General features: G+C 55.8%; 1 protein-coding gene across 5 annotated transcripts in view; it reads right to left on the bottom strand.

Annotated features, from left to right (window-relative positions):
- The window catches only part of PRDM16 (PR/SET domain 16), a 336,220-nt gene that overhangs the window by 169,019 nt on the left and 145,996 nt on the right, over window positions 1–21,205 (bottom strand). For all 5 annotated transcript variants that reach the window (XM_086342572.1, XM_086342574.1, XM_086342573.1 and 2 more), the window contains one exon: window positions 6,885–6,935. In XM_086342572.1, the coding sequence (XP_086198698.1) occupies window positions 6,885–6,935 (51 nt within the window). The remainder of the gene's footprint in view (window positions 1–6,884; window positions 6,936–21,205) is intronic.

The following is a 21,205-nucleotide window of genomic DNA, read 5'->3' as shown; positions in this document are numbered from 1 at the left end:
CAGCTCCCAAGGAGGGGCTTCTGCCTGCTGGGCTCTGGGCCACTCATGCCCACCTCCCTCCTCCAGGACCTCCATCCCAAGCTGCAGTCCAGAAGCCTTGCAGCAGGTTTGACAAGGGCTACTTCAGTAGAAGAGAGAAAATCGGGTTCCGTGCTTTCTCAGCAGCAAAAAAGAAGAAACACGAGCCTCTCATTCCTCCCCCCGACCCCAGGCAAGGTCCTCAGGGTAGAGTGGGTCTGTCTGAACAACTTCCCCTCTCTCCGCCTGAGACCCTGCCCCCCAAGCCGAGGGCCAGTCCAGCTAAGATGAAGCATTCCTCAGAAACGCAGGTCTGCAGCAGGTAGTAAACTACTGTGAAGAAAATATAATACCTGCATCTCTTCCCAGCTTGACCTGATGGTTTAAGCTGCTTTCAGGTACCCATTGGGGGGAAGGGTAAGTAAAATCAGCCCAGCTGTTGGGGGGACAGAATACAAAAACTCACGTTTATAACATCCTCACCCAGCCTAGACCAGCCTGTAACTCAGCCTCCACCTCCCTACTGCTGTTGGCCCATTAATCACCCTTATCTGCTCCGGGTGGGAAGGGGCCACAGCACCACCCGCCATTCCCTACCCCCCCCCCCCCCCCCCGCCAGAGGCCAAGTTCAGGTGCTGTGAGGTGGCCAGAGAGCAGAGTCCATCGGGGCCACTGAGGTGGAGGCTTTCAGGTTGTGGCCCCTCCCTCAGGCTAGATTTTCTGCCCTGCCCCGGGCACCAGAGTCATGCCTAAGGGCCTCTTCAGATAAGCCTCTACAGTGGTGAAAAAAAGAGGCCTCCAGGAGGGGCCAGGGGAGGGCCAAGAGCCAGACCTGGGGCTGGTCCCCAGTGGCTGAGGGTCCCCAAGGCCACCAGCCCGGAGCCACCTTCGCGGGAAGGGGACCAGTGGGGGCGGGGCTTTCCGACTTTCTGCGTCTTGGCCCCATTACACCTCTCCACTCTGCAGCCTTTGATTCAGCAAAATCAAGGATGCAAACTTCTTAGGAGTACTTAGTTTCCATGGCAACCGAAGCTGACCTCAACATTATTGTTCTCAAGAGGGGACTGACTTTACTATATGTTCATTCACTGAATTAATGGACTCCCGGCCCTTTTATCAGCAGCCCCCCGACAAAGGAAAAGGAGGCCTGTCTCCGAAGGGCTTTCAGCCACTGTCCAGCCTTTGTCCGAGGCTTTGCTGGAACGAAGTGAGTCTATTCAACCCGAGATTATCAAAATCAACTCGGAGCTGTCTCCGTGGCAGCTAAACACACTTTGATTTCATAAAGACATAACTGATCCCACATGCAAATTATTAATTGTGAGCCCAGGCCACTTAGGGCTTGGGACTTTGCTGGAATTTTTTTCAGGAAGAACTTGCATAAATAGCGATTGAATTCTAGCACCTGGGTGGCTCCTAGGTGTTGCGGCCTGGGGTCGGGGGTGGGGGGTAAGGGTGGGGGGATGGGGGGGGCGTGGTAAAGAGGAAAAGAAAGGATTTCTAAAAGTAACCTCGCTGGCACAGGCAAAGGCTAACAGGGACAGTCTAGCTTGCTCTGGTCCCAGTAAGACCGGCTGACTGGGACACATGCTCCCCAACCCCCTGTCCTGGAGACTCGGGGCTGACTGGTCTCCCCATCTCTTGTTCCAGTCACGATCCTTCCCTCCCCGCTTGCCTTCCTCGCCCTCTAGCCACCTGGAAAATACCTCAGTTTCCTCCAGGGGAAAAACAACGCAAAGGAAATAAACTACATAGAGGGTCACAGACCACAAAAACCTGGATAGTTGGTGTGCTGGACACAAACCCCCAAGGCACAGCCTGGTGGCAGCCTGGCTGAGACCTGGGATGTGCAGCCTTCTCAACTAATTGCTGCACAAGACACTTGGCAGCTGCCTGTCCATCTCCACTCCCACCTGCCTGGTCTTCTGGCTCCTGGTCATCTTTATTAGTCCCCAGGTTCCCCGGGGAGGGGCCCAGGAGACCTCAGGATGCCCATTACCGGAGGCTTTTCACCTGGGCCAGGTTGTAGAAAACACACACGTACAACAGCCCAGTGGGACAGGCCAAGGTCCTCACGTCCAAACAATCATTTCGGGAATTATCGTAATTATCAATCAACCACCCTATTGGAGAACGCCAGGCTGGGCTATCGGATGACTTTTATGACCTGTAGCATTTTGTGCGGAATAACAGGGAGAGATTTATGGACTCATCACAGTCCCACTCCAACAGCAGGCTTTATTAGCTCAATTTATTTTTGACATTCCCTCCAAGCCTCGAGCTCCCCATCCCTGGCCCAGCTCGCTGGCTGAGGTGACTCCAAACTGCAGTACCTCTGGAGATGCACCTGTCCTGGTTCAGACCTCACCCCCAAGGATGCGAATTCCTGATTCATTTATTTATTTTGGAGAGGCAGGGGGGCAGTGTGGGTAGAGAAGCGGGGGGGGGGGGGAGAAGAAAACACAAAAAGAAAAAGGTCATTTCCCTCTGCATTTTCTGCTTGTTGTACTGTATTAACACGTCCTTCCTTTTCAAGACGGTCAAAGAAAACAAGATAAAGCGAGACAATGGGGCGGCCACTGGGGGCCTGGTGTTTCCCCCTTTCATATCACCGAAGAGATTGAATCAAAATTCTTTCAGCTGATACCATCTCCCCGGGTGGACTACACTCTTGTTAACGGATAAATTCAAGCCCTCCAGAAAGTCAAAGAATAAATTTAAGCCTTTTGCCAAATGTCTATCCTATTGGATTTTGATAAGACGGCCATTGAGTCTTAATAATGTCTTCCATCCATTTTCAGCGGGCCCTTAACACAGCTCTTTATTTGTCCCCAAAGCCTCTTCGCCCGGCCTTTTTATTCCAGGCTCTGGCAGGCTCTCCAGGGAGCCAGGCGCCCCCAGTGATGGATGGACAGCTCCTAGATTATCTCCCGCAGATGTTTGCTCTCCAGGAGCCCCGGGCTTTCCCTCTAAGTAAACAGAGACTAAATAGAGTCGGCTGCAGCCAGCGGTCCCAGAGGTCCCGGCCTGAGGCTAGAAAAGGCGATGCTGCTGGACCTGCAGCCAAAGTGACTTTTGGAGGGAAGTGTGTGAGCATCCGGAACGCACACCTGGGATGAGTGTGGGGCAGCCGAGCACCCGATGGAGCAGGAGCACTTGGGCGTGCTGCACACAGGAGGAGGGGATGCAGGGAACCAGTGGGCGGTAGAAGGAGGATGCAAGAATGTGAAGATAGGAGGCAGGGTGGAGGTGGGGGAGGAATGCAGAGGGATTGGTGGCACCACAGGGGGCCACAAGAGGGACTGGGGGACAGAGGAACACAAGAGACCAGGACAGGTTGGGGATGGAGGCGACCTGAGGGAGGGGCGCAGGAGGGTTCTCAGGGAGGGGCCAAGCCTGGTGCCAGCTCCCAGGCTGTAGCCGCTATCTCTCCAATGTGAGCCCAGCTCTGCACCAGAGATCCTGGGTTCAAATCCCGCCTCCCCTGCGGATATAGGCACCACCAGCCTCCCTGGGCCTGGATTTTGTCCTCTGTAAACTCTGACAGGTAGAGTCCACAGCCTCTTCAGCATCCTGGTTCTTTAATACCAAGAATTGATAACCACTACTTCCTACAAAACATCACCCTTTCTGCATCTCTTGTGTCAAGCCACTGATTGAATTAATAGCCTTAGTTACATTTCACTGAGGGTTTCCCTGGTGGCTCAGACAGACAGTAAAGAATCTGCCTGCAATGCGGGAAACCTGGGTTTGATCCCTGAGTCAGGAAGATCCCCTGGTGAAGGGAATGGCTACCGACTCCAGTGTTCTTGCCTGGAGAATCCCATGGACAGAGAAGCCTGGCAGGCTACAGTCCATGGGGTTCCATGATGCTGATAAAGAGCAGAAAGTGTGATTCAGTGAATCCTGAAGTTGGAATAAGTGATGCTCAAAGGTGTCAGCTGACCAACCCGAGGCTGCATAGCCTCAGCGCTTCCCTGGAGGACCTTAACGCCCCCAGATGTGTGTGTCTTTGGAGGAGGAGAGGCCCTGTTCAGCCAGACACCAAAATCCTAAACTATAAGACTGATAAATGGGGTCTATCTCCTATCACCAAGGAATACCTAAATTAATCCTTAGCGCACTGAGGCGTGTACGGTCCTCTCATGTAACAAGCACGTGTGCGTCTCCAAAGCTGTAAGGGACACAGCTGTGACCTTCCATTTGGGAAGAAGGTCAAGAGAAGGCCACACTGACTGTCCTCCGGCCCCCGCTGCAGTACCCCAGCTGCCTTTGCACCTGAGTCTCTCTCAGCACCTTTTCCCCTCCCTCCCTCTCTGGGAAGTAACCAAATGGCTCCAGATGCCAAGTTAAGGTTTCGATCATCGACCAACGTGACCGAGGGCACCCACCCCATCACACTTGATGCCCCAAATGCCTCGCACTAAGTTTAGTGTGAGGATGGGAGAGTCCGGGGATTCAGAGGAGCACTTCTCTGTGAGGGCAGGGGTATCCGGAGAGGTGGACAAAGCCTTAGGACGGAGCCTCAGGGGCTGGGGATGGGAGAGCGGCTCTCAGAGCAACCACGGCCCGGCCCCTTCGGCTCTGCTGCCCGGCACTGGCCCCTCCCAGCTGCTGTAGCTGCCATGGGCGTCTGGTCTGGTTCCGTGGGCACCCTTCTGACGGGCCTTACAAAGGTCTGCATATGAAGGGAGGCTGTGCCAAGCTGGGCAGTTGTGAGTGGGTCCCTGGCTGGAGGGTGCTTGTGCCCACTCCATGTGGAGCTCTCGGAAGGACGTCTGGGCCACAGTATCCAAGGCCTGCCCTCCACTGTTTGTAAAAAGGAGAGGCCACATTGGAGACAGCACCACCTCAGGGGATAGAGGATGCATCCCTTCCTCCTCATGACCTTAACCTTAGACCCCACCTTTTGACCTTCTGCCTTGAAGCTTGCCCCCAGGCCGGACAACTGCCTGACCCATCTCTCACCTCCCGCCCTGTGTGAGCTCCTTCTTAGCGGGAAAGATGAAGGTTCCATGTTCCTTTTAGTAGTTGAGAGAGGAGCTGACTATGGTTCCTCTGCGTGGGGGGTAGAAGCACCTCAATTCTCTGAAACGCTGTGAAAGGCACAAGGAAGCTGCTCAAATTGCTCTGGCCACCTCCTCCTTTAAGAAAACAGAGTTCACTCCCAGGGTCGGGGTGGGGGGTGGAGGAGGGAGAGGGACACGGCCGGGATTCACTTTGGGGCCTGCGGATGCATTTCCAGGAAGAGAGGCTTCAGGGCCCGGGGCAGTGAACAGGGAGAGGACACTCTGTCCCAGCTCTGCTCAGACATTTGCCCCCTGGGCCAGACACAGACGCGCTTATGGAGACAAATGAGGCCGAAGGTCACCCCTGCAAGAGGTCACCCCTGCCAGAGGTCACTGCAGGGTCAGACCACATCCCCCATCACATGGTTTTTCTCTGAAATCAATGTCTCTGGGGTTGACCCTGGTGAAAAGGGAAGGCCTCAGCTCTTAGGGCTCAGTCCCCCAGGATGGCGGGTCCCCCAGTTGCCCCGACCCTAACCAGCCAGCCAGACACAGGAAGAAAGTCACAGAGATCGGCGGAACCAGCAAATTGCTTTCTTGTCACTTCCAGACCCAAAGAGGACTTTTCATGATGACAGGAATGTATGCTCAGGCAGTGTTTTTCGATCCTCCTGGGAGAGGGGACAGCACCTCATGAGCATAGCTCGGCGATTCTGAAACTAAGAAAACAGGCCCTGACAGCAGCTGGATAGCCTTGTGCTGACCCATCGCCCCAGATGCCCACGCTGTGCTTCCTGACACGGTCTGGGTACCCTGAGAAGATGGACTCTCTCAGCTTGGTCTGTACAATGCTTTGAAGTCAAGATGCCAGGAGAGAAAAGGCTATTTTAATGCTACTGGAAAACCCAAAGACTGCATCAGCTACCACGTGTATTTATATCTGTGTGTTTGTGTGTCTGTGTATTGTATGCATGTCTGTGTCTGTACAAGTGTGTGTCTATGTGTTTGTGTGTGTGTGCATGTGTCTTTCTGTGTGGATGTGTGTGTGTACATGTATATACTTATGCATGGATGGCCCAAATTCTCTAGATGTTGAACTCCAGCTGACAAATGGCTTCTGGGTTTTGGGGTGATTTCTGCACCCCTCCCCTCTGCTGTCTGCCTAGCATGCACATACAGGAATGTACCTGCCTGTGGGTGCGTACTTCCCTCTGTGTGTGTGTGTGTGGGGGGGGTGTTTTCCTGGGCCTGGCCCACTCTCTGGGCCTTTCAGATCTCGTGTTTGTCAACCGGCTGTTACCCATCACTGGGGGATAAAGCCCACATTGACACTTTTTCTGTCGCCTGACTTTGCTTACTCAACACGGTGCCTGAGCCATCTTCGGAGACTGAGTACAATGAAAGGCTTTGTTGAATCTGCAGCCAATTGTGCTTTTCTTCTCTATATTCTTTTCATGTGAGTATCCAGTGAAGATATTTAAATAAACACAATCTATATTTATTTCATTTCTACGCGACTGACTGGCCCAAAGCATTCCCACGTGTACGGGGCTCGCCTTGGTTCTGGGAACCAGGTTGGTTCTGTGAAGCGAGCTGCTACCTGCTGCACCATGAAAACCAGCATCCGTCTTGATCCCTGGGGAATCATGTGCTCGCCTGACCGCAGACGGCCTCGCACTCGGGAGCTCGGCCTCAACCAGAGCGCAGGCTTGACGGGACGCAGGCTCGACGGGACACAGGCTCGACGGGAGGGGAGAAGATGGCCTCACACTCGGGAGCTGGGGCTCAACCAGAGCGCAGGCTCGACGGGGTGCAGGCTCGATGGGAGGGGAGATGGCGCGGAACCAGCTTGCCTACCTTTTGGATGCAGCCCTCCTGCGATGACACCTCCGCATCCGTCAGCATTTGCTGCAAAACAATTTGGAAAAGGGTTGTTAGTTTCCAACCGAGCCCAGTCCTCGAACTACAGTGGGCTATACACATGCAGGCAGAGCAAGCAAGCTCTGAAATAATAGGGGTAGGGAGGGTGGCTTCTCCATAATAAGAGAACAGGGGTCCGCCCAGATCACAGGGAGGAGCCACATTGTGGAGCTCAGCCACGCTGTGGAGCTCACTGGGTACAGACTGCACGTGTGGTTAGGGGCACTGTGGTGCTTGAAATGGGTAAGGGGCTCCTTCCTTGTTTCTTGGGGTGAGCCCCTACCCCAGGAGTGGGCAGTGGCAGCAGCAGGAAGTCTTCCCTCCTCCCACCACCATCCCGCCCATGGACATGGGCTTGGGGCGTCGAGGAAAGTGCCAGCCACCCTGGGTCGTTCTTCCACCCAACGGCTTCGACTTGGAGCTTTCCTTGGCTCAGCTCTGAAGAGCTGTAGCATTTTGCCTGGCTGGCATCTCCGCCTCAAAACCACCCAGTTCCACTCCAGAGGGTGATGTTTCAGTGACAAGTCCCAGAGCCCTTTCTAAGCTATGCAAACTGACAAATTAGCAGCATCAATGGGATTTTCCCTTTTGGATCACAAGTACTCTGCACAAACACGTATATAAATTTGTGATGTCGTTTCCATGAGAATAGAAACCAAGATGGAAACCAATATTTGGAGAATAAGAAGAGAAATGGGGTCAAACCCAGGGGTTTTGTTCCCCCTCCCCTTATAATGACACCATTGCTTCCTGAATGACAAGCTCGGAGCAGAGTGCCCGCCAGTGCCCATGCAGGTCAGGTCAGAGGACCAAGACGCTTCGTTCCAAATGCTGGCAGATCTGCCCAGACTCAGCTGTAATAACAATAAGTCATATTTTTAAATGTTGAGAATTCTAACCAATTGGGGATTTTATGTTTCTTTTAATAGATTCTGAAATCGTGGTTTGGAATGCAACTAGGAGTGAAAACAGAGAATGAGGCAGAAGAGGCAGACACGAACACACCGGGAAAGTCTCTCCAGAAGGGCCAGCGAGAGATCAGGTACCTAGGTGCTCAGGCCCTACTGGACCCGGGTGGAGAGGCCCCGGGGGAGACGAGCTAGCTTCAGCCCTGGGGGCTAAGCTCTGCCAGCAGAAGGGCCAGTGAGGCAGTCCTCTTGTCTGTCTGCTTTTCACTCCCAAATTCAGAGCCAAGAAGGGTGGCTGGAGCCTGGGCAGCCCTAGGGCAGGAGGAGAGAGGCAGACCACCTGGGTCCCAGGAGAGCCTGTGTTGTCCAGGAAGAGGCCGTGCTCCCCAGGGAAGGAGATGGACCAGTCTCCTCCTCCAGGTTTCTCAGGCCTGCACCCCACCTGGAGACCCTTGTCAGCATCAGGCAGAACTGAAGGTCCCAGCATGGGCCCCGAGTCCTGCAGTTCATCCACTTGCCCCTTATGACAGGGTGGCTTGAATCAGACGAAGAAACACTGTGTGTTAATTTTTCTAAGCCTCACAGTCTCCAGGGCCCAGGACAAAACTGCAGAAGGGGCCACCCATCTGAGCGACTCCCCTTCCCGGGTCCTGTCCCCTTGTGAAGGACAAAGCAGGTCCCCACCCAAAGCCCGCCATGGAGGAGCCCGAGCCTGAAGACCTGGTGATGCCACTCCTCGTTGCCTTGCTGCTGTGACCCCTCCCAGGAAAGGGGCCTTGGGGACCTCCTGCAGAGACACCCACCAAGCATGCTGACCACCAGGCCACTGTCCTGGGGACACTGAGGAGCTGGACTTCTCAGCCGGGCACTGCCACAGTCGCTATTGATTTGGGGGGCAGCTGGAAACTGGAGGCTGCTTTTGGGAGACAAGAGTGTTCAGAGCGGTTCCTGCCCATGGCTTGAAGGCCTGTGCTGGTGGCAAAACTCCAGGCTGGGGGGACAGAAGTGGGTGTTCCAATGGTACCATCCCTGAAGGTCAAGATGCCAGCAACATGTGGAGCAAGAGGGACCGGACAGAGGAGGCTCTCAGTGCAGGGCCAGGCCGGTGGGACCAGGCAGATGAGGGTTTCTCTACTGCTCCTTGGAGCCTGGCCCTGGGCTCCCCTTGGACAGGCCCAGCTTGGGGTGCTTCAGTGGCAGAATGGAGCCCCATCCAACCGTGCGATGCAGAGAGAGCTGGGGGCGTTAACCCCAAGCTGGCCGACACTCCCATACAGAGGAAGTCTTCCTCCTGCCAGGAGATCTGAGTGGGTCCCAGGACCATCCTGTCCCAGCAACTTCTCTCTGCCTCCCGCCCCCCCTGATGTGACGGCCACCTTGGCAGGTGTGACCACCATCACCCCTGCTCTTCACTGACTCGCTGACCTCGCGTGAAAGTCTGCCCCCCGCACCCCTTCTGGAGCCTCTGTCCCAGCCTTCTCGCTGCCAAGTCCGCCGCTTTGCTGAAAACCCTCTTTATTTTGCTTGCCGAGCCCTCGGCACAGGCACTGCTGGCCAGCCGGCTGTTGGCAGTGGTGGTCTCTGCTCTCAAGCCCGTCTCTGCACCAGCAGAAGTATTAGGTGTGTTTTGATTAAGCAGTTTAGCCAAAAAGTGAGGTTTGACCTGGAGCATTTGCTCCTCTCAAGGGTCTCGGTGCCAGGACTGAGCTAAGTGGGGTTGCTCAAAGCATCTTTTTTTGACTCTTAAAATAAATAGCCTCTGTTCTCCGAAAAGTCAGCCCAGAGGAGACACACATACACAGACATCCATATGCTCACAGCTCTGGAGTTCTGGCGTGTCCCCTGAGGGGGCTAGGCTTTCTGCTCGGTGTCACAAACGAATCCCAGAAGGTTTCTCTCCCTTCGAAATAGTCTGTTATTACAGGATCTGAAAACGTACAAACAGGAGGAAACCCAGATGGAGCTCTGAACACGTGGCTTCGAAAACCAGAGAGCAGCAGATGAAGCGCCCCCGCCTCTAGTCCGGCCTGTGGTCCAAGAGGTCCTCAAGTGTTCTCACGTATTGACCTCTTCCTCCTGGCTTTGAAGCCCAGGCCTCTCTACCCTGTTCCTCTCTGTCCAATGCTAAAGCCACATTTCTGCCTACCCAAAGAGGAGTATTTGTGTCTAGAAGTGGCTAAAAGTTGATTACAAGGCCCCTGCCTTGAAGGGGCCTCTGTGGGCTGGGCTAGGGCCGTCTGTGCAGGTCATTGCCCAAGGCTGGGAGGCGGGGCGGGGGCCCCAGGGGTTGATGGAAGGAGCCCCCTCCCATGCTGGCCTGGCCCTGAGCCTCACTCTGCCACCCTCTAGGAGACTCGGGGACACATTCCAAGCAGACAGGTCAAGACCGAAGCTGGTGACCACCAGCCCCAACCCGTGGTGAGCTGCTTTGGGCTTTAGACCAACTAAGCAGTGCCCTCAAATGGACCCAGTGAACTGCTGATCAGAATCTATCAAACCGCCCAGTTTCAGCTCATCTTAATCCCTGTAAAAAACACCCACAGCCTCATGTGTGCATCCTCCCTTCCTGGGAAGACGAGCTTTTTCAAGAACAATTCTCAGGCTGAGTTTTCTGACCAAGTCCAAGTCCAGGTCCTACCATGATGGCCACATTCCCTGGTGTAAATGCCGCAGTGGCCGGCGCTGGGCTGCAGCGGTGACTGGAGGACAGTGCAGGCAGTCCTTCTGGGAGCCTTGGGTGGGGGTTCTGGGGGGGCTGCTTCCCGGGCGCCTCCAAGGCGGCTCCCCCGTCCTGCTCATGGTAGCCCCATCTGGGCGCAAGCTGGGGTTATCCCGGCTTTAGAGATAGGAGACAGAATCTTGGGAGTTAGAGTGACAGGGCAAAGGTCAAAGAACTGCTGGGGTGCTGGCGGCCACGTCCAAGTCCAGCTTCCTGAATCCAGAGGAACAGGCTGGGAGGCTGCTGGGTGGTGCGTTGGGTGGAAGGGAGCCACACGCTGACCCTTCCGACCAGAGTCACACCTGAACTCCAGCAGAAGCTCGCAGGAGCCCCCCCGCCACCCCCTCGGCGGTGTGGCCTGGGTGGTGTCCTGCTGGCTGCACCCCCAGGAACCGTCAGGGCAGTTAGTCACCGGCCAGCCCGCTCTGGCTCCCAGAGTAAAGGCTCCAACGGTGTTGACACAAACTCTTGAGCTCTCAACTGGGAGCGGGTCATATTTATTTATTTTTTGCATTAAAAAAAAAAAGTAAAAAAAAAAAAAAAAACTCCACTTGGCTGTGTTTGAGCTACAGAAATGATTTTTTTGAAAGGCGCCTTGGACACTGTTTTTCGCTTTTATGGCTAAACAGATACTTCTCAGTTCTTTCAAGTGAGATCCTACCCAATGAATGGAGACTCTCTCTTTACTCCTAAGAAAAATATTTACACAGTCAAGTACAGCACGAAAAAGGACCCAGGCTCCTTCAGAGGGCCCGGCCCGAAACGCATATAGGTCTCCTCGGCATGCTGTTTACATTCCCAGCCCTGCATCTCCGCCTTCCCCTCCCCTCCCAGGAGGCATTTCCCAAGCCTCCTGCTCAGAACCCTGAAGTCAGGGTACTGGGAGCCCCACCATCCCCGGGTCAGACAGGAGGAACCAGCCCAGCTTGAGTGATAGTCAAGTCCTACCTTGCCTGCTTTCTCTGTTGGCCAACAAAATACCCGGGCTCCGTGCAAGGGCTTCAGCTAGACTCACCCCAGTTTCCCCAGAACCCCCACCCCCAGGCTGGCCAGGAGTGGGGGCCTCTGTCTCGACCTCTGTGGAGTGGCAGGGCCTCATTAGCATGAGTCTAAGGCGGACGGCTCTTCCTGGCCCACACGGCCCTGCATGGTCCCAGAGCTCTGGGCACGGCTTGCCGCTATCAGATGTGCCCAGAACACTCTGTCCGCTGGCAACCCCCCCACCCACCCCCTACCCACCCCTCCCCTGCTGACCATGGCACAAGCCCCTCTGCACACGCTGCCTGGCCAGCGGCTATCTGGTGCCCACACCTTCCCTTCTCCAGGATGGACGACTGAGTAAGTGAACGAATCTCTCCCCCCACACCAGGTTTATGGTCTAATCTGTCCTGGGCCCCTCACAGCCTCCTTTCAGAAGCAGCACTGGACGCCTTTTGTCTGCACTGCACCCTGGAAGGCACCTCAGAGACGTTCAAAGAAATCTTGAAACCATGTTGATTCCAGCATCAGCTACTCTGGGGATGAGGCAGTGGCTCAAGCCCACTCTGTCCTCCAACAACATCAGCATGAACACAGAGGCCCCCCGAAAAAGTGGAATTGGAGGGGAGCAGGGTGGGGGGCAGGGGCAGAAGAGCTGGCCCAGAGATGGGAAGCAGCCACCAGGTGCAGAGAGGCCCGTGGGAGTCCTCAAGTCCCAGCTGGGGGTTCAGTTTGCCTCTGAGGGAGAATATGGATGCGGGTGCTGGCCGGCAGCTGGATGGGGGGCAGGGAGCAGGTAAGGAAGGAGGATCTGCACAAGGGGGAGGGAGGGCCACCTTGTGTAAGGCCTGGACTCTACGTGGTTTCAGTCCATGGGTCTTCCCTGCTCAGCTTGTGCTGATGTGCTGTGGTGGGCTCTGCGGTGGTGAGGGGGTGGGGTGGTGGTGGGCTGGGAGGGCACTGGACAGAGCTCAGGCACTGGGCGCCATTCCCCACAACCAGCTGGGGACCTGTAAGAGGCTGCCCAAAGGAACACCAGCAAAACAGCAGGGAACAGAGGACGGGAGGGCCGGGTGCCATGGGGGACTCACTGCTGTGGTTCAGTCACTAAGTTGTGTCTGACAGCAACCCCATGAACTGCAGCACACCAGGCTTCCGTTCTTTCACTATCTCCTAGAGTTTGCTCAAACTCACATTCTTTGAATCGGTGATACCATCCAACCGTCTCATCCTCTGTCGCCCCTTCTCCATCTGCCTTCAATCTTTCCCACGATCAGGGTCTTTTCCAGTGAGTCGGCTCTTCGCATCAAATGACCAAAGTATCGGAGCTTCAGCTTCAGTCCTTCCAGTGAATATTCAGGGTTGATTTCCTTCAGGATTGACTGGTTGATCACCTTGCTGTCTAAGGCACTCTCAAGAGTCTTCTCCAGTTGGGCTCACACTAGGCGTTAAATTCAGAACGCCTGAGGAAGAGCTGTCACCACAGTCTTTACAGATGGGAAAGGCGCTCAGAGAGGTAGATTAACCTTCCCACATGTGCACAGCGGTGAGGGAGGGCAGAGGTGGGAGCTGTCGGCCCCTCAGGGATCGAGAGGATGGATCAGAGGCACGGACAGAGGGTGGGACCGGGCAGCTTCTTAAAGGAAGGACTGGAGGCAGCCCAGGTGTGCACCTGCCTGGCCTCTGGTTCCTGGTCACCCAGGCACTGGACAGAGCAGGTTCCCCTGTACCTGGCTTACAGAGAAATACGGGCAGTGCCCCCCACCCCGGTGCCCCAACCCCTGCCCACCCACAAGCCACCTTGTTAACAGCTCAGTGCCTGATCTGCCCTCACTGAAAGAGCTCCCCCAGCAGAGGGCAATTCCTTGATCCTTAACTTGGAAACACAGGCCCCTCTGAATCATCTGGGTAGGGGTCTTGCCTCTCACTCCCGCCAGCTCCTGGCCCAGGCAGCAACTTACCCAGGCCCTCCCTAGGCCTTTCCCCCAGGCTCCCAGGGCTGAGACACAAGGCCCTGATGCCATGGGGGAACATGAGTCGAGTTGCAGGCAGGGCTTAGGCTGACCACCTTCCTTTGTGGTGGCGGTTGTCTGGGAGGATTACTTGCAAGGATTCCTGTTCCCCTGGTTTGCCCCCCAAAGCTATTCCTTTCAAGAGAGAAGAGGTGCAGGTTACCCCAGCTCAGGACACCCAACCTCTGGCAGAACCCTTCCAACCAAGGCTCTGAATTCTCCCCCAGGCCCGAAACGGGCTCCGCATACACTGGGCGGCTCAGGGTCTCAGAGCCCCAGTCCCTGGATGCTGTTCAGCCCTTTCTGTCACCACTCTCTGAACCGGGTGGGCTGGGTCCAGCCCTGACCAGGCCTAAGAGCCTCTGCCCTCTTGTGCTGGCCCCAGAGGGAGTTCTTTCCCAAAGGTGCTACCTGGGGGCTCCTGTCCAGCTGAGCTCTGGACACAGAGAGAACAGGCTGACAGCCCAGGCCATGAGGGAGCTAGGGTGGGGCGCTGGCCAGGCAGGACTGGCAGGAGGAAGCTGCTGGGTCCACACTGTGTCAGGGTCCGAGCCTCTCCTGTGCCAGGCGGTGAGCCGAAGCCTGAGCCCAGGTCAGGGCTCCGCAGGCCCTTGTCCTGGGGAGATGCAGGTCCAGTGTCGCACCTGCCCTCAGGGGACAGCTTCCTCCTCCTGCTTCTGGAAGATTGATGTCCCCGGAGAAAGTGCACGTAAATCATAAGAGCAGGGTGACGTGTGGTACGTCCAATCAATGACTCATGACAAGCTGTAACTTTCAGTCTTAGAAAAGGAACCACTGGTGTGTCCAGGGGCCTCACGATAGCCAGCTCCGGGAACTGGACACGTGCCCCCAGAAACCAGGAGAAGGTTCCACAGAACTGTCTGTTCCTGGATCAGGGACCAGAGTTTCCTCCTGAGGGCCTGGGTTCAAGAGCCAGAAGAAGCATGTGAGCTTGGATGCCTGCAGAAGAGTCCTGAATTTTCTAGAATGTTCTTTCATGTTCCAAAAACCCAGGGTCCCCAGGTGGCCGACCCTTCTGCAGCCCCAGAGCACTGTTCATCCATCGCGGGTGTCAGGCCTGCGTAGGACTTGCCTCCTGTGGCTTCCTGGCTGTGCTCAATCCCGTTCACTTGAACGACACCAGGCTCCGCCCATTGCAAACTGGAGGTGGCTCTGCCTACTCGTGTCTGAAAATGCATCCTCCCAGGACCCCTGTGGGTCAGGTGTGACCTGCTCCTGGCCTTCCGATGGCCTCATACCCCAACTTCGCCTGGATACCTGAATGATAGCCCATCTGGAGAAGCTGCCTGGGGGACCCCGCAGCCTGGTGACTCTGCACCTCAGCATCTCCCGAGGGGGAAATAAATCATAGGTCAATTATCGGTTCTACACGTACATTTGTCTTTTATCCTCAACCCTTTTTAGTTATAGAAATAACCTGCGTATTGACAGAATCATATTAATGCACTACAGCCTGACCCTGCTCATCGATAACTTGTTTGTTAGATGATCTTTAATAATCATAAGTGAAGAAGAAAGGGTCAAGGATCCCGACAATGACTGCTTGACACACGCACGTTTGACATCCTGGGACCCACGGTTGGGGTGGGGGTGGAAATGGGCTGATGCTGAAATGTGACGATCCCACCGCCCTACCATGAATCCCCTGGGATTCAGGCTTTTCTTGGGCACTGACTTCTCACCCCTCCCACTGGGGTTTGGGGTCACCTTTAATAACTCAAAGGTGAGCAGGTCAGAAGTGATCACCCCACATTTCAGCGCACATTTCAACTCCCACAGTCATGTCAGGCAGCACAAAGGCACAAAGAAGTGACAGACACGACGTGAAAAGCAGCTCCCGGAGGCCCCTGTGCCTGTGGGGCCATGACCTCGGGGCAGAAGGCCCGTCCCCATCCAATTCTGGCCTCATCCAATCCTCACCCTTTAATTAGTCCAGGTCCTCACTCTGCAAATATTTGAGGATCCTCTCACTTTGAGGATGGCCACCTTCCAAGCTGAAGAAGCCAGAGGTACAGTGTTTCCATTACCGACAGTAATAAAGTAGCAATGACAGTAATAGGAGCCAAACTGTCAAGTGCAGAGGCACTATAATCTCCAGCAATGCCCATTTGCCCGCTGAGCTCAGAGAGGCTGATTTCTTCATCCAGCATCACACAGCTGGGATTCCAACCAGGCTGCACCGGAGCCCTTGGGAGGTTGTGTGGCCTCCACAGAACTGGCTCCATTTGGGGTGTGGGTGGGGGGCAGTGAGGAGGAGAGAAGGGAGGGTGAGAAAAGGAGCCGGGTTCTCTCTCCCACAAAGGGATGTTTCCAATCTGGGGGGAGGAGACAGCGCGGCAGAGCCCGAGAGCCGGGCTTCGGTCACAGCTGCCGCGCTAACTCGAGACCACCGTGCGTGGGGGCGGTGGGCGGGGGGAGCCGCCGAACAAGACCGCACACTTTCCTAATGGGACCCAATTACAGCAGCAGCTGTGTCGAGGAATTCCGTGCTGATCCGCTGTGAAAAATGGGCAGCCTCTGGAATCCTGCAGCATCCACGCAACTGCCATGCAGCCAGGAGCCCCCAGGGCCCAGGCTTGCTCTCTGGGGGGCAGAGTGAACCAGCAGAGCAAGGCCAGCCCACCCACCCCCACTTGGCCTCGGGTTCCCAAGCAACCTCCGGCCCCAGGGCCCCCTCCTGCATTTCCAGCTCAGGGTCAGGAGGGAATTCGGGAGGACTTCCCAGACTCAGCCAAGCCCATGGCTCAGGCCGCCTGTCCCTGTCCTGGGGACACCTCTCAGGGCTTCCTGACTGACATGGGGCATCAGCTGGACCCTCCTGCCTCAGGTGCCTGGCCTGGTGGGAGAGGCCTCAGAGCAACACGGAGATTCCCAGCTCAGAGATGACTCTTCTGCACTTGCTACCTACGGGTTCCCACTCACCAGCCTCAACTTGCTCGTCTGAGAAATGGGGGCATGCGAATGTGTGCTGCACCAGACTGTTCCTCAGGAGCACAGTGATGCTCTGCTGAGGAAGTAAATTCCCATGTTGTGTGTGACCACCCAGGCTTAGACACTGAGACCCCCTCCTGGGGTGGGGGGAGGGGAGTAGCCACCAAGAAGGGGGCTCAGAGACCACAGCATGGAGCAGAGGGCCTCCTGGGCTGCCCTGGCCTCTGGCAGGGTTGGCAGGGTAAATCTAGCCTGTGGCCTGTCCCCATGTCCTGTGAGCTATGAGGCCCGTTACATGATAAAGGGTGGTGAAAATACAGAACATAAGACGGGATGGCTCGTGGAACAAAAAGCCCGCCTGTTACTGTCTGGTCCTCAGCAGAAGCAGCACACGGGCCCCCAGCCCAGCGAAGACACAGTGGCTGGAAGACGCAGGTGAGAGGTCTCATGTCCTCGGAGATGTGGGCACAGTGCTTTCCGAAAGCTGTGTGAGCTTGCAGGAGGTTCCCCTGTCCCCAGGCAGCTCTGCTCAGTGACCAAGACACGGGGCAGCTAGAGAGCTGGGTTCCCAGAACACCTGATCCTGCAAACAGCTGCCACGGCCGCCCGGCCTGCCCGGCCCCCGCCCAGCGCGCATTCTCAGCTGCAGCCTCCCGCCGGGAAGAGACGGTGTGAAATTGGAAGCAGTTTGAAACCACCCCGTTCCTTGTCTTTCTTTCTTTTTTCCTGTTTTCCAACAAGATGTGCTCAGAGTTGTCACAAGGGAAATCTCCAAACCCCCGCTGGGATTTCTACCTCAAGCCCGTCAGCATCCTGGGACGTTTACCTCCCCTGAGATGGGGAGACCCTTCCTGGGGTCGGGCCTGGCGGCCACCAGGGCCTGCTTCATTGAGGTTCCCAATGGGAAGTGTGGGGGCCTCGGGAAGTGTGGGTAGGGGGGTGTGTCTTCATGACACCAGGGAACCTGGATGGTGCTCCAATCGCATCCTTGCCGCCACTGCTTTTTGGAGAGCCACCTGGATGGTCAGGGATGGACCCAGGCTGTCACACAGGCAGTTCTGGCTCCCAAGACCTCAGGAGGGGAGGTCGGTGCCCAAAACTGTCCTCTGTCAACTCCACTTTACGACGACACTGCAGGGTCCCGGGGACGTGCCCGTCCCACCTCGGGCCACAGTAACACGCCCAGAAGCACGGAGAACGTGATCACCAGCGACACACAGGCACTCGAAGCAACTGCTGAGCATCCTGACTTCTTCGTGGACTGTGACTTTACTCTGCGTGGACCGTGATTTTACTCTGCGTGGACCGTGTCTTTACTCTGCGTGGACCGTGTCTCCTCTTTCTAATGAGTCACTGCTGCACAGGAGGTCGCATCCATGCAGGGAGCACAAGTCACCCCCGCATCCCCCCTCCACGCCAGAGGTCTGGATCCCACTGCTCTCCTGGGGGCCTGAGTCCAGCAGCCAAAACCTCAGGACACGTGCACACCTGCTGCCTTCCTTCCTGTTTGCACTCCTGAGAGCAAAGCAAGGGCCTCTTCAACTCTTCTCTGGTTTTCCTGCAATGGCCAGAGGTAAGCCTGGGCATCTGGAACCCCGTCCGTGGACCTGGAGGGACAGCCCCATCAGTCATGGGATCTGCGGCAAGAGTGGGCACAGGCTTAAGCCACGTGATGGGGTCATGCTGATGCTTACCGCTGTGCCTGTCACTTTAACATGACAAGGTCACCCTCTGCCTGCGGGATGGTCTCAGAGAACTGACCCCCATTAGTGCAGGGGGCAGAGTGGGCACAGGGGCATGTGTGTCCCCAGGGCACTGTGGGGGTGTGTGTTCGGGAGGGCACTCAGGAGCCCTGCAGGCCACGTACCTCTCCAGTCCTGCCCCACAGCTCTGAGCTGGTCTGCGGGCCATCAGCGTGGCCGGGGACGGTCCACCCAGCCCATGCCTGGGAGAACATGGCCTCAGGGAAACATTGACCGCGTCCTCAGAAATTTTCTTGGTAGGATTTTTAAAGCTCTATTCTTGGAGTTGGGAGATTTTGTTCGGCAGCATAATTTATTTGCTTTTTCCAAAGACTGAGAAGAGAACTGAGGTCAGCCAGGATGTGAACCACACAAGGTCTGAGCAAGTGCTGCCTGTGCTGGGGGCAGGGGCGGTGCCCAGCATGCCCCATACCTGGGTTGGGAAACAGAGACAGGGAGAGATGGAGGAGACAGAGACAGAGAAGCAAAGATACAGACCGAGATGGGAAAGAGACAGACACAGGGACACAGAGACAGAGGGAGAAAGGAACAGAGAGAGACAGAAGGAGAGAGCGATGGAGGAGACAGAGACGGGGCCGGGGGAGTAGGGAGACAGAGACAGTGCAAGCAGCCCCCTGAAAATCCAGCCGGCAGGGGCCCTGGGGAGCCAGGGTCCCCAGGGGCGGTGGGGCACAGAGACAGAGACCCAGGTCCGATCAGCAGAGCTCAGCAGGCCTGCACTTGGGGGTGGGGGGCTCCTGGGCCAGGACAGCCTGAGCTCCTCAAGGTGGAACTTCAAGCATGGACGCCCAAGTGGCCTCAGCTTGGCCTGTGGTTCAAGCTGGGCCAGCTCTACTCAGAAAAAACAAGTCCATACAAACAAGTCCCACTTCTCAGCACTTGGGGTGAAGAGCGAGATGGGCCCCTGTGCCAGTGGCCCCTTTGCCCACCCTGGATAGCATGGCCCCTCCCCCAGTCCTTGCTCAGGACCCAGGAGGTGGGTGAGCCCTTTGTCCCCGCAGCCTCACTTTTGTGCTTGGTTTGGTTTAACGGTCCTGATTACAGTGCATTCATGTTCTTACAGATAGATTCCGCTCGGTGCAGGCTGCCAGCTTAGCAGAGCCGCCCAGCAGATGGAAGCAGAACTTTGGGCCACTTTCTTCCCCTGGATCCGCACCTGGGGCATTTCATTTACTGGAGTAAACATATCTGCGCACGCTCCATTGTTCAAGTTTCCTCCCTGGAAACCTGGGGCTTCTCCAGGCTTCTGCTCCCAGGAGGCCCCCTTGGACTTGGACAGAGCCCCCTGCCTTGGGATGCTTTGGAAGAGGGGGTCCCTGTGGATGAAGTTGGTGATGCCAGCTCATGGGGCAGCTCGTGGCAGGTGATTTGTTCTGGTCTGGTTTTCCTCTAACAGAAAAAGATTTGCTTGGATGAATCGATAAAACCTTGGATATAGCAAGGAGGCCACATCTTGAAACAGAGGACCAGATGAGTGTAAACCTGACCCACGGGGTGCCTGTAGGTGTGGGAGCCAGGACAGAATGCCAGCTCCAAAGCCGACCGCAGACCAGCACCTGCCCTCAGTCAGCCCTGGTTTCGGGAGTCTGTGGAGGAAGCTCTTCATGGCCAGAAACAAGGGAACCTGGTTTTTGCATCTCACCCATCCAGTCCAGAGTGGGGCTCGGAGTCCCAGGTCCTGGGGCCCGATTTGGGGGTCCACAAAGCCTGATTTCCTTTTGGCTTTGGCCCTGAGCGGGCACGGTAGACCCTCTACTGTCAGGCCCCGGCACTCGGGGCTGTCACAGTCTGCTCTCCGTGCACCTCCACTCAGCAGCTCCTGCCTGAGACACTACAGTCCTTTTACTCGATTTTCCAGCTGAGTTGACTGAGGCCTGTGAAGGTCAAAGAGCTTGCCCAGGGTCACCGAGTAACACGGCTCAGCCTCTGGCCTCGGGATGAGGACGCAGGCCTCTGGTTCCTTTTCCTAATCGTTTAACCAAAGGCTCTTTCATAAATAATAGAAATAACAGGGCTTCGGTTTTCCTTAGAGGATGAACGCCCCAAACCGCCACCGGGGTTGTGGTCAGCAGGCACTGCCAAGCCCTCACGGCGTGGAAGGGGCGCGAGCTGCAGGCAGGAAGGGGTGCGAGCTGCAGGCGGACAGGGGCTCCCGGCCCTGCTGGCTCCTGTGACGGCATTAATTTGTACCAGCCGTCCAAAGGCCTGGAAAGAGAGTCCGACGGTCGGTACATGCGACAAGGGCTGATTAACCATCACTGACAGTTATTAGCCTATTATTAAACGTATGAATTGCCTCTTTCATACCACATGCCTATCTTTAAAGTGCTTTATTAACTAACATTAACCAATCCAATTAGCAAAAGACACTGTATTTGTGTAATTAGTAATTTGAGGCTTTGTTCTGTCTTGGTCATAAAGAGAAAAGGCACTGGGCGCTGATTAGTTTACACTGTACAATTAGAGAAGAGGTCGGAACTCAGCTGGGAACATTCTCGATCCCTGGGGTCCCGTCAAGGTACCCGGCCCCCGAAGACCCCCGGGGGCTTATGTTTGCGGCGTTTAAGCATCTCCAATTGCTTCCTCTCGCCTCCAAGCTCCTCCCTGCAGTTGGCATTGCCTTCCACATCAGGAAGGGGAAATATTTATTTTTATTATAAACCTAGAGGCCAAGCAGTGAGGAATCTTGTTATTAAACACTCCAAGCCCAGTTTTGCAGAAAAGCTCAAAATCCAACTTTGAGTATTGATTGCAAGTTTTTTTTTCTTTTTCTAATCGAACGCCAAGAGGAACACTGTGAGGAGTACCGTGTCAGGGCCGGCCTTGGCGGGCAGCTCCTCTGTTTACGTCTCTGAGTGAACAGCCCGGTCTCAGAGTCTCGGAGACAGCCACGAAGGGGCCAGATGTTCTAGATAAGAGCTGCAGG

The sequence above is a fragment of the Bos grunniens genome, chromosome 16 (genome assembly GCF_055505025.1).
Source record: "Bos grunniens cultivar Pamir isolate PY7600 chromosome 16, Bosgru_T2T1.0, whole genome shotgun sequence".
NCBI classification, from domain to species: domain Eukaryota; kingdom Metazoa; phylum Chordata; class Mammalia; order Artiodactyla; family Bovidae; genus Bos; species Bos grunniens.
The sequence above is the reverse complement of the archived record's forward strand: the minus strand, read 5'-3'. Positions and strand labels throughout refer to the sequence as shown.